This window comes from Ranitomeya imitator, chromosome 2, assembly GCF_032444005.1.
Source record: "Ranitomeya imitator isolate aRanImi1 chromosome 2, aRanImi1.pri, whole genome shotgun sequence".
In the NCBI taxonomy this organism is placed as follows: domain Eukaryota; kingdom Metazoa; phylum Chordata; class Amphibia; order Anura; family Dendrobatidae; genus Ranitomeya; species Ranitomeya imitator.
Window position 1 is genome coordinate 750,675,612 of NC_091283.1, and position 12,546 is coordinate 750,688,157.

The 12,546-nt window shown below is 41.6% G+C and overlaps 1 protein-coding gene across 1 annotated transcript in view; it reads left to right on the plus strand.

The window, feature by feature from the left end:
- Positions 1-12,546, plus strand: part of PSD (pleckstrin and Sec7 domain containing) — a 631,535-nt gene that overhangs the window by 290,681 nt on the left and 328,308 nt on the right. The window contains exon 7 of the mRNA XM_069753283.1: positions 6,952-7,146. Within this exon, the coding sequence (XP_069609384.1) occupies positions 6,952-7,146 (195 nt within the window). The remainder of the gene's footprint in view (positions 1-6,951; positions 7,147-12,546) is intronic.

The following is a 12,546-nucleotide window of genomic DNA, read 5'->3' on the forward strand; positions in this document are numbered from 1 at the left end:
CACCAGACATGAACATCATTGAGCATGTTTGGGGTAGGATGAAAGAGGAAGCTTGGAAGACAAAACCAAAGAATCTAGATGAACTCTGGGAGGCATGTAAGACTGCATTCTTTGCTATTCCTGATGACTTCAAAAATAAATTGTATGAATCATTGTTGAACTGCATGGGTGCAGTCCTTCAAGCTCATGGAAGTCACACAAAATATGAAATATGACTCTAATAGCACCACAACTTCATTCACCAATGTTATGCAACATATATTTGTATTTTAAGTTAATTATTTGTTTGAATACCACATTACTTTCTGTGGGCAACAAAACTTTTGTGTTGCCAAAATCTGACCATTCTGTGTCCATTGACTGATCAATATTTCTGCATTGATGCCAAATTATTTTCTAAACCTAAACCACATTTTGGAGGCTTTCAGCTTTCAAAAGAATAACTTATACAACCAATGGATGAATTTAAAGTCAGGTTAAAAGCTTCTATTTACATAACATGGATAGGCGACATAACTTCTGTCAGGGAGTGTATATCTTATCAGCCAGCTATCTACTCTTCACACTGTACGAAGCTGTAGGATGCAAAGACACTTGAATTTTTGGCAGAACCACACTTATGTGTAAACTGTGGTTGAATTTATAGAATCTGGTTCAATAAACATCACACTGTGAACCGTTTTTTGTTACACTTGTCGGTTTTTGCAGTCCATTTGTTGTTTGATATGACAACTCCATATTATTATGAGATCAACCCGCAGGTCAAGTGCGCATCTGGAGAGTGTAGGGCGTCCAGCGCCAGAAGTAGGAGAGGAGTCCAGCACAGCACCATTTTTGCAATATTGTTAGGCCTTGAGTCATCAGTTTACTCCAGAATTCTAGTGCAAAACTGATATAAATATCACAAAATGTTTGTGTAGCTGCGCCAGCATTTTCCAACTTTTGGTATTTTAGGAAACTCCTGGCCAGCTCTGTCAATATTTTTAAAAAACAAAACACATAGACAGAAGAGTAATCATTAAGTATGGCAGAAAATTCATCATAATTTACACCACAAAAGTGTTATTAATTGAGACAGAAATGTACTCTAGTGGCTGACTGTCCTCCAGTCCCTGACAGTTCCTATGGTGGCAACTGAGAGATGTGCCAAAATCTTTAAAGGCAGTCGGGTTTTTGCTACCACATCTGAGAGTAGCCTGATGTATGTAAAGAGAAGCTGAATCCAGCGATGTATCACTTAGGTTATTAGAAGCAGCCATTTTCACACAATTAAGAGTTTTTAGATTTAGCAATGCAGCGGAGCTGAGGAAGCTAACCTGCCCACACCAGGATCTGTATGTAAAAAGTCCATAGACAGTGAGGCGCTTAGTTGCCTGCAATGTTGATGGAGCGCCCCCAAGGGCTAGGGGTTACTCGGAGCCGGGCCCTTCTTCTGTTCTCAGTGGGGATGTCATGGTGGCTGACCCGGTCCGTGGTCCTCGGGAGGTCCCTTGATAAAATGGGGGATAGGTCTTTAAAGGGATAATGTTCGTGACGCCACCTGTGGTATTCGGTCAGAGTGACCGATGCTGCTTAGGGGTCCGCTGATGATGGCAGCTAGATGGTATACCTTCCCACAGGTGAAGTTTATCCCCAGGGCTTCCCAGAGTGTAGATGGTGGATGATGTAATGCACAGTGAGTAACGAGGACACGAGGTTGCAGTCTCTTTACCTTTACTGTAGGCTTCAACATCCACAGTCCAGGGTAGGGACCACAGGGTAGGCAGAATCCGGCCGGTCTGAAGGCAAATCCAGAGTCCCCTTATCCAGGTGGAATTCAATAGCCTTCCTCTAGCGCCTGAGTGTTGTAGTTCCTCCCTGCTGAGCAACTCGGTGCAGTATTGTAGGTGTTAAGTCTCTTTCTCTCTGTCCCTCTGACGGATAGGACAAACCCGTATGACTGGTGGCCTGAGGCTTTTTTATAGGGACCCTAGAGATGCCCCGGCCTCCACAAGTTGCCACCGTGCCTCCTTGGTATATGGTCGGGCAGCCAACGTAGAATCAACTGTCCTGCCAGTCTCTGAAGTAAAGCATAGAGATCCTTACTCCCTCGGTGTTCTGGCTACCGGTACTGCGCTTCAGAAGGAGGCAGCATGCTTCTAGCTGGTCTCCCTCTGATATTCCTCTACTGTTGCTATGACTTCGTTTCTCACTCACTGCAACACAATTCCGTTCAATGTCTCCTTCTTGGGATGCTGCCGCATGGGATGCAGGCGCAGCTCCGTGTACCCTCACCTTCTGCAGGCCGCAGTCTGGAGCTGGCTGGAACCCACTCCAACCAGCCTCTGCCAAACTCGGTCGAGACTCACTGACTGTCTCCTACTCCCTCCAGTCAGCTTCTGTCTAACTTCCTAACCAACCCACCAGTTTTACCCAAGTGTGAGGAGTGCCCTAGTAGATAGAAGCATGGCTTCCCCTGGTGGACTGGAGTGTGAAGTTTGTTTTGTGGTTGTGATACCTGGACAGAAGATCTCCTTCATTGCCTTCAGACGTAACATCACTCCCCCTGGTGGAAGAATAACATTACTGCAACGACCAGGACTCTGGGGCGCTGCATTGATCTCTTAGTGATAAATCTTTCACATTAAACAAGACAGCACTTTGACAAGTAACACTTGTCTGATGACAGATTCTCTTTAGGAGGCTCAAATCTCTTAATTTCAAAAAGTTTTAGGCCTCGTTCACACGTTCAGCATTTGGTCAGTATTTCACATCAGTATTTGTAAGCCAAAACCAGGAGTGGGTGAGAAATACAGATGTGGTGACGTGTTTCTATTATACTTTTCCTCTGACCGTTCTTATTCCTGGTTTTGGTTTACAGATACTGATATAGAAAACTGATCAAATACTGAACATGTGCACATGGTCTTAGTGTATCAGAGATTAAAGGGGTTTTCCCACGAACAAAGTACATTTTAGTCAACAGATCTTGAAATAGTAATATGTTCCAAGATTGGATGTGTTAAAAAAGGTTCCAGTGCTGAGATAATTGAAGATAAATGTGGCCCTGCTGTGTACTGTCATATTTGCTGTGTCTGCATGCATGGAACTGCCCATTTGTGAATGGGATTTGCAGACCTCTGGCATCTTTTTGGTCCAGGATGACACAAATTGCCAAGATTGCTTGTAAAAATTGTGACAGTCTCGCCAAGGTTGGGACCATTGGAATAAATGCAGAGTGTGATCTTTGACCGCACAATATGCGCAATGGCCAAAGTCGCAGTGTAGCCTTAGCCTAGTTTGTGCCAGAAACAAATGCATATAAATAGTAAAACTGTGATTTTGCATGCAAATTTTATATCTACAATTTTGTCAGAAAACTAAAACATTTTAACAACATTTATCTGCACGGTGGCTCAGTGGTTAGCACTGCAGTCTTGCAGTGCTGGGTTCAAATCCCACCAAGGACAACATCTCCAATAAGTCTGTATGTTCTCCTCGTGTTTGCGTGGGTTTCCTCCGTATTCTCCGGTTTTCTCTCATACTCCAGAGGGAATTTAGATTGTGAGCCCTAATGGGGACAGTGCCGATAATGTCTGTAAAGCGCTGTGGAAATGAATGGGGCTATATTTTAATTAAATAATTTGTAATAGCTGCTGTGGTAAATTACTATAGTGGCCACAACACAAAAAGTAGAAAAAAGAGTGCATGTGAGTTCATTGTCATCACACAGTGCAGTAACACCACGGCATTTAAAATGTTAACTAATCTGACACAAGGAATCATAATTACTTTATCTGAACAGACATTGACCCCGCAGCACGCTGCATGCAGCAAGCTTGTTCTGAGCAGCTATGTTTCGTGCATTGTCAGGTGTTTTTTTTTGGTAACACATCCAATACATCAAGGTTTCACTTTGTTGAGCCAGAGTGTATGGAAAGGTACAATTTTGATTGGTATATTGTGCTTTCTTTTCTCATTTTGATATTTCTTGATTAACTTTGTTTTTGTTTTAACTTTGTGTTTGTTTTTACCAATTACACTGTTACATCCATGTTAAGTATATTGGATTGGATATAACAACGTGTGCGCTGTTGTTTAGTGGTCACTAGAATGCTTCCAGTATTTAAAGAAGATCTGTCAACAGATTTTACAATACCAACAGAATTTATTATTAAATCTGATGAAGTTGATATACTTACTTTAAAAATACATGTCAAAATGACTGCATAATTTTAGTTTTAGGGTATGTGCAGACGCTCAGTAATTGACAGTGCTTTGGACGCAGCACATGTCCCAAAGCGCTGCTGGCTTATGAACGCAGGTGACTCCGCATGTGATCATTGAACTGTGCGGATTCATGGTGCCCAATACTTTGTACGGTTGAGATTTATCGCGTCTCCGCATGATAAATTGACGTGCTGCGGTCTCCACGGGTGATGCACGGGTGTCTCTGGACGCATAGTGCACATGGGGTTTCTTGAAATCCCATCCACTATGCTGTAACATCTGGACGCTGCGGGATGGACGCTGCACAAGTGCTCAGTGTCCAACCCGGAGCGTTTACTGACAATGTGCACCTACCCTTAGGGTTTTTTTTTTAAGTTTTTGATTGATACATAAGGTTTTCATTTCAATATCAGGATTATACAATCATTCTAATATGGATTTTCTAAGTAAGTACACCAGCATCATCACAACCAGGTGATCCATTTAAAGATGAAAAAATGTACACCAAAGTAAGAAGGCGGAAATACTGGAGCAGCGCACTACAGATGTTGCAACAGTATAGTGGCTGTGGCCGGGTACTGCACATCCTCACTCTATTCAAATCACTAGGGGGCGAATGTGCAGTACCCGGTTTGACCACTATGCTGTGCAACTCTATAACTGGGCACATTCGGCTACCAACAGTATTGGGTGCTGCACCCTCAATCACATACTGATGACCTATTCTAAGGATACACCTTCAATGTAAAAGTTCCTGGCAGCCCCAATGACCACAGAGAAAAGATGGGCGTCTTTTTGGCAACTGTTGAGCTTGTGCAGCTCAGGACTGCAGCAGGAGTGGTTGTTGCCTATGGGGCAATCTACTCAATCTTAATGGCAACTGTAATTGCAGATGACACCCTTCACAGTTTCCCATGTCTGACAGACGTAGCTTTGCACATTCTGGGCCACGATGCCTGGTCCGGCTCTGGCCTCCTGAATAGCATTCATCAGTCTCATAGGCATATGACACTACCGGCCATACCATAAAAAAAAACTAGCGGGCCTGGTATAATACGTGTTTGTAGTTTGTCCAGAATTTTGTTACATTACATGTTACATTGCCGTGAGTAACATCAGATATTAACATGCAATTAATAATTTATTCATTTTAGTTGAAAAAAATAAAATGTGCTCTGATTAATATAAAGAATCCATTCCATCATTCCTAAAAGCCCTGTACTATGGCTTACAGTTACAAGCAGTAAACCCGAGTATAGAATGCTGCTGCTATGGAAACTGGAAGGCCCGGCCGACATATTCAATTTTAATGGTGTTTCGCAATTAGCTGCAAAATGTCAAACATTTCTCCAACAGCTTGTAGAGGAGACACTAGCAATGTACTCAATATATCGAAAACATTCAGTCCTATGCAAATTTCCACTTAAGCGCTGCATTCCTGCTGTTCACTTTGTTTTTAGGTGTTTATTTCACCGTTCAACACAGATGTATTGTTTTTCTGAAATTTTGCAATTTTCTCAGTTACTATCCATGACAAGGTTAGTATTAATAATATTAATCATTAGGGCTAAATGTAGGGCTTAGTCATGTACATGCTCTTCTTGTGAGTGTACTGTATATTTTAGAAGCAGACAGAATGTGGACCCATAGAAGTGAACCCATACAACTGGACCCATAGAAGTGGTCCCATACAAGTGGACCGATACAAGTGGTCCCTTACAAGTGGACCCATAGAAGTGGTCCCATATAAGTCGTCCCTTACAAGTGGACCCATAGAAGTGAACTCATACAAGTGGACCCATAGAAGTGGTCCCATATAAGTGGACCCATAAAAGTGGTCCTATATAAGTGGACCCATAGAAGTGGTCCCATATAAATGGACCCATACACATCCGTTTTTTGTTTTCTGACCAGTGCGCCTTATGGTTTGTGTTTTCCAATCATACCTCTCCATGCAAGTCATTGGGATTGATAAAAAAAATAATACAAAACAAATGTAGGTGAAAGTCATCCGTGTGCTTTTCATTTTTTCTTGGTAAGTTGTTTCTGCAGTCACATTATTAGACATAATCATGTGACTAAAAATCCACCAATTATGATAAAAAAATATATACTTTATAAGTGGCTGTGTAATACACTATATAGGGCAGGGAAAAAAATTGTGGGCAAATATAATTAAAGAGTCACATGCAAGTCCAATTAATTTTCAAAATACAGGGTGGGCCAGTTATATGGATACACTTGGATGGGCCATTTATAAAGTTGGATCCAAAATGGCCGACTTCAAAATGGCTGCCATGGTCACCACCCATCTTGAAAAGCTTTCCCCTTCCCTTATACTAATGTGCCACAAACAGGAAGTTGATATCACCACCAACCATTCCCATTTTATTTAGGTGTATCCATATATATATATATATGGCCCACCCAGGTGTATCCATATAAATGGCCCACCCTGTAGTCCTTGATTTATGATTGGATTGCCCGGATAGTGCTAATATTGCCTTTTTCATAACTTTTTTTATTTAGAACACCAATTATGTCGTAGTACAGGTGATAAATAGCAAAGATTATTATTAGTGTATTAAAGGGATCAGTAGATTAGTCACCAAGTTGGGACTGTCTTACTGCTCAGGTATTTGGTTAGAGGTTGTCCCATGTCATAGCCATTGCTCGTGCCGTTTCCTAGTATACGTAATGGAATGTGATTGTTTACTTTTGTCCTGTCTATTTCATATATAGTGAACCACCTCTCGGCAATATGGCGTCAGATTTTGATTCAGAAATGGACAGCACTGAAAGGCTGGCATTAGGAAGCACAGATACCTTATCCAATGGGCATAAGGCAGATCAAGAAGCCGCAAAACGTTTGGCAAAAAGGCTGTACAATCTGGATGGGTTCAAGAAAGCTGATGTGGCAAGGCACCTGGGGAAGAAGTACGTGTGGGTATTGTAAGAACTATATAAAAAGACCTGTTATCCAGTATCTGTCATGTGGTGAACTTCAGGACTTCATCTCCAATCAATGTCGTACTTCAACAGTTAGTCTCCACCACATTTCTACGTTTTTTGGTTTCATGCATGACATGACATTTTCAAATCGTCATTCATTGAAATTCATTGAAGAAAACTTGCCAAAAATAAAAAAAAGCTTCTATATGGAAGGAAATTTCTCTTTCATTGAACTGCTTTGCCATCTATGTCGAGCAACAGTCATAATCAGGATTACTAGGAAAATGGTCCACATACTCCACTTCCTTCACTAAGCACATTGGGACTACCATGGAGTAATAATGTCAATTCCCTTTGAACAGGGCATTGTCAATGATTTTTGGACCCTGCTCTACTAAAGCTTGGACCAGCGTTATTAAAGTCATTGTCTGGGATTGAACAATTGATGGCCTATCTGTAGCATATGTCATTAATGTGAGATTGGAGAGGGGCCATAACCTGACAGCTCCACCAATCAGCTGAAATCTTTTTCATCAGGAACTGGATGTAAGCACTGTAGGCAGGAACACCGCTCCTCCGTACCTTGTTTAGTGTCTGCTGCTGAATGGGCGAGAAACAGCAGTGACTTAACAATGAGCGGAGCTGTCGTGTTCCACTCCATACATTGCCTACATTCGGTACGTCCTGGAGCTGATTTCAGCTGATCGGTGAAGTTATCAGGCATCCGATCTCCTCTGATCTCGTTTTTGTGACCGATCCTATGGATAGACCGTTTCCTTATTCAAAGCTTTATTGAAGTTCTTAAAAAGGATACGGAAAACAAGGTAAAATGTTGAGTTTATTAAGGGGGAAAAAGAATAACTTGCCGTAACTTGATCGGATGCAAATAAGGCAGGGCACCTCAGAAGCAAGTAGGTTATTTAAGAAGTTTCTAGGGAGAGCAAAGAATGATATTTGCATTAAGATTATGCAGTAGCTCTCATTATGTGGAGAAATCCTACTTAAGGTGTTATCTTTGGATTTGCTGACAAATCATTCAGTATATAATTCAAATCGCAAGACTTCAGGAATACATGAGATGAGCGGACTAACCTGCCAGATTAGACCAAACTAGAAAGAAGGGGAAGGTGAGATAGGTAGAAATCTAAAAAAGAGCATTGTTAGAGATTGTGTGTAATGAGGAGAGACTTAATAATTTTACCTATACAGAAGATTGCTCAAAATGTGTCCAGTTTTCCCAAATTTCAGTGTGAGTTTCTATTTTCTCCTTAGACCCTATCACCAGTTCTTCCACTCCTTGTATCTGGAGGATTTAATTTGACTAATCTGTAGTGAATGACAATTGAGTGGTTTTCCATAATCTAGGAATCACAGTCCTAGCTACATGTAGAAGAAAAGTCAGAAGGCTCTAGACATTAGAAAGTGTTGGAAAAGAGAGTGTTTTTCAGAAGAAGGATGGAGTTTAAGCCTGGAATTAAGTCTGGGTTTCTCCAAATGTGTTAAAAAAGGGCCACCAGCATGAAAAGACCAATTTTGGGTTCATAATCATAACACTTTAAAACATTTAATGTACAATGTGTAAATTGGGCTATCAAAGGAAATATTGAGCAGTGCGGCTTTGATCAAAATTAAGAGGGTATGCATGGGAGTGATGCTAATGGGTGGTTGGAGCATTCGCTATTAGATTCTAGAGTTTGGTTTCAATGTAATCGAACCAGTTGATAACTGGTCATTGCAGAGGCTGTGTAGAAGAATTGCAGGTCTGGTAAGGCTAGAATACCTTACTTCTGATTTTGATATATGTACTCCTTGAAATTCTTTGATATTAAGGAGCCCAAGTAAAATAAGGGAATAGTTGAGCAATGTTTATGGAAATGGAGCATGGAGCAGTAGATCCATTTTTATTTTCTTCACACTGCAAAGCCAAGAGAAATCTTTAAATTCCCATTTTGATAAATCTGCTTTCAATTGACCCAGACTGGTGCAACATTTCATGAAAAAGTATAGGTCGGGTCTGTGAAGATATATGTTCCCAAATATCTGAGTGATTTGGTACGCCAAATGGCAGGGAAATTATGATGTAAGAGGCTGACAAGTGCTGGATCTAAGGTGACATTCAGTGGGACAACTTTGATAGATACGTTAATTTTGTAGTTACTGAGATGTGTGGGGCTGAATAAGGCTAGGTTCACATTAGCGTTTAAGTCCGCAGAGTATCATCCGCATGCGCAAATGCATACAAATTCATTCATACGCAGCGTTTTTTATCCACATCATCTTACGCATGACTGTAAAAAAATGCGTTTGCATGCGTTTTTGCATGCGATTGCGTTGTTTATGCGCATGCGTTCGATATTTCCATTGTTTTCCAGTAGCTTTTCCTTGACATCAGACACCCAAAGGGCGTGTCTCATGGGATTTCTATAGATATATACAGTTAGGGCCAGAAATATTTGGACAGTGACACAAGTTTTGTTATTTTAGCTGTTTACAAAAACTTGTTCAGAAATACAATTACATATATAATATGGGCTGAAATTGCACACTTCCAGCTGCAATATGATAGTTTCCACATCCAAATCGGAGAAAGGGTTTAGGAATCATAGCTCTGTAATGCATAGCGTCCTCTTTTTCAAGGGACCAAAAGTAACTGGACAATGGACTCTAAGGGCTGCAATTAACTCTGAAGGCGTCTCCCTCGTTAACCTGTAATCAATGAAGTAGTTAAAAGGTCAGGGGTGGATTCCAGGTGTGTGGTTTTGCATTTGGAAGCTGTTGCTGTGAGCAGACAACATGCGGTCAAAGGAACTCTCAATTGAGGTGAAGCAGAACATCCTGAGGCTGAAAAAAAAGAAAAAATCCATCAGAGAGATAGCAGACATGCTTGGAGTAGCAAAATCAACAGTTGGGTACATTCTGAGAAAAAAGGAATTGACTGGTGAGCTTGGGAACTCAAAATGGCCTGGGCGTCCACGGATGACAACAGTGGTGGATGATCGCCGCATACTTAATTTGGTGAAGAAGAACCCGTTCACAACATCAACTGAAGTCCAGAACACTCTCAGTGAAGTAGGTGTATCTGTCTCTAAGTCAACAGTAAAGAGAAGACTCCATGACAGTAAATACAAAGGGTTCACATCTAGATGCAAACCATTCATCAATACCAAAAATAGACAGGCCAGAGTTAAATTTGCAGAAAAACACCTCAAGAAGCCAGCTCAGTTCTGGAAAAGTATTCTATGGACAGATGAGACAAAGATCAACCTGTACCAGAATGATGGGAAGAAAAAAGTTTGGAGAAGAAAGGGAACGGCACATGATCCAAGGCACACCACATCCTCTGTAAAACATGGTGGAGGCAACGTGATGGCATGGGCATGCATGGCTTTCAATGGCACTGGGTCACTTGTGTTTATTGATGACATAAGAGCAGACAAGAGTAGCCGGATGAATTCTGAAGTGTACCGGGATATACTTTCAGCCCAAATTCAGCCAAATGCTGCAAAGTTGATTGGACGGCGCTTCATAGTACAGATGGACAATGACCCCAAGCATACAGCCAAAGCTACCCAGGAGTTCATGAGTGCCAAAAAGTGGAACATTCTGCAATGGCCAAGTCAATCTCCAGATCTAAACCCAATTGAGCATGCATTTCACTTGCTCAAATCCAGACTTAAGACGGAAAGACCCACAAACAAGCAAGACCTGAAGGCTGCGGCTGTAAAGGCCTGGCAAAGCATTAAGAAGGAGGAAACCCAGCGTTTGGTGATGTCCATGGGTTCCAGACTTAAGGCAGTGATTGCCTCCAAAGGATTTGCAACAAAATATTGAAAATAAAAATATTTTGTTTGGGTTATGTTTATTTGTCCAATTACTTTTGACCTCCTAAAATGTGGAGTGTTTGTAAAGAAATGTGTACAATTCCTACATTTTCTATCAGATATTTTTGTTCAACCCTTCAAATTAAACGTTACAATCTGCACTTGAATTCTGTTGTAGAGGTTTCATTTCAAATCCAATGTGGTGGCATGCAGAGCCCAACTCGCGAAAATTGTGTCACTGTCCAAATATTTCTGGCCCTAACTGTATATATATATATATATATATATATATATATATACACACTGCACTGAGGAAATCCTCCTCTTTGGATGCTGTATCCAGCTGCAAGATGGATCTTGACATGAACAGCTTGTATGATAATCTGGATTTACAATAGTAGGATAGTTCGGTGCTGTACGAGTTGTAAAGTATATGTTCGGCTGCTGGTAGTATTCTCCGGCCTGTGAATTGTAGCTTTGGGACTGCTGCTGCTGCAGTGCGTGGCTGTAAGCAGCCTGGCAGGCCTGCATGACGTTGAGCTGTAATTCAGGCATAAGATTTTCCAACACTTCTCGCTCTATTGCAGAACAAAAATGTTGCACAGTCTCTCAAGGTCGGCTTCCAGGCGGTCAAGGCGTTTGTTTACATTCTGTATAAGTGTGTTCACATGGTTTAACCCACTCTTCTGTCTGTCACCAAGCACCTTAATCCCATCCTGGAAGACCGAGCTTAAGTGCATAAATTCGGGCATGAGTGGCCTCTCCCAGGCCCTCTGCCGCTGACGAGAAGACCCAACAAAAGCAGCGGCAGAGGGCTGGGAGAGGGGAAAACCTGATGGACCGGCATCTGCCTGTTCCTCAGCCTGTGAGGCCTGACAGGTTGCTACATCACTGGTGGATGATTGGGACTGTGCCTGTTCGTTGGCTGGTCGATGAGGGGCTGCTTCAACAGAGGATTATCCAGGTTGTGTTGTGCTGCAGCAGGTTCTGTTGTGAAAATAAAAGAAAAACATTAGTAAAAGACAAAAAACGTTAAATAATAGTAAGACAACACAAAAGATACACACATTCGCTGAGCAAGCGCAGGCCTTAGAAAAGCAAGGTGACTGTGGTGTTTGTATTTTCTTATTATCCTTTGAGCAGCACCACTTTTAACCTGGTTCTTTTGTCTCATGTCCTTATTGAAGCGATCCTGCATCGAGCACCAACGGACTCTTATTCTCTTCACTGTGAAAGGGAAAAAAAGGAAAAAATTAATTGTAGAACAATGCACCTACATTTACAGGTTCACTGGCACGTCAGACCACATTGCAATACTTACCAAAATCCTTTCTGGCATGTGGCGTGGCACGGTCTCAATCATCCAACAGCGATCTGGCCACTTCTTCCCAGAGTCGTCGAATCACAACAATGTCAGAGTGTTGACGATCACTGGTGTCTCGCAACGGTACTCACTCTTGCACATGGTTAATGAGTTGATCGTTGTCAATTTCCTGTTTGGCTTCTTCCCATTGTGGAACCTATAGATCAAATAAAACAAAACAATTTTAAGTAAAAATGAAAG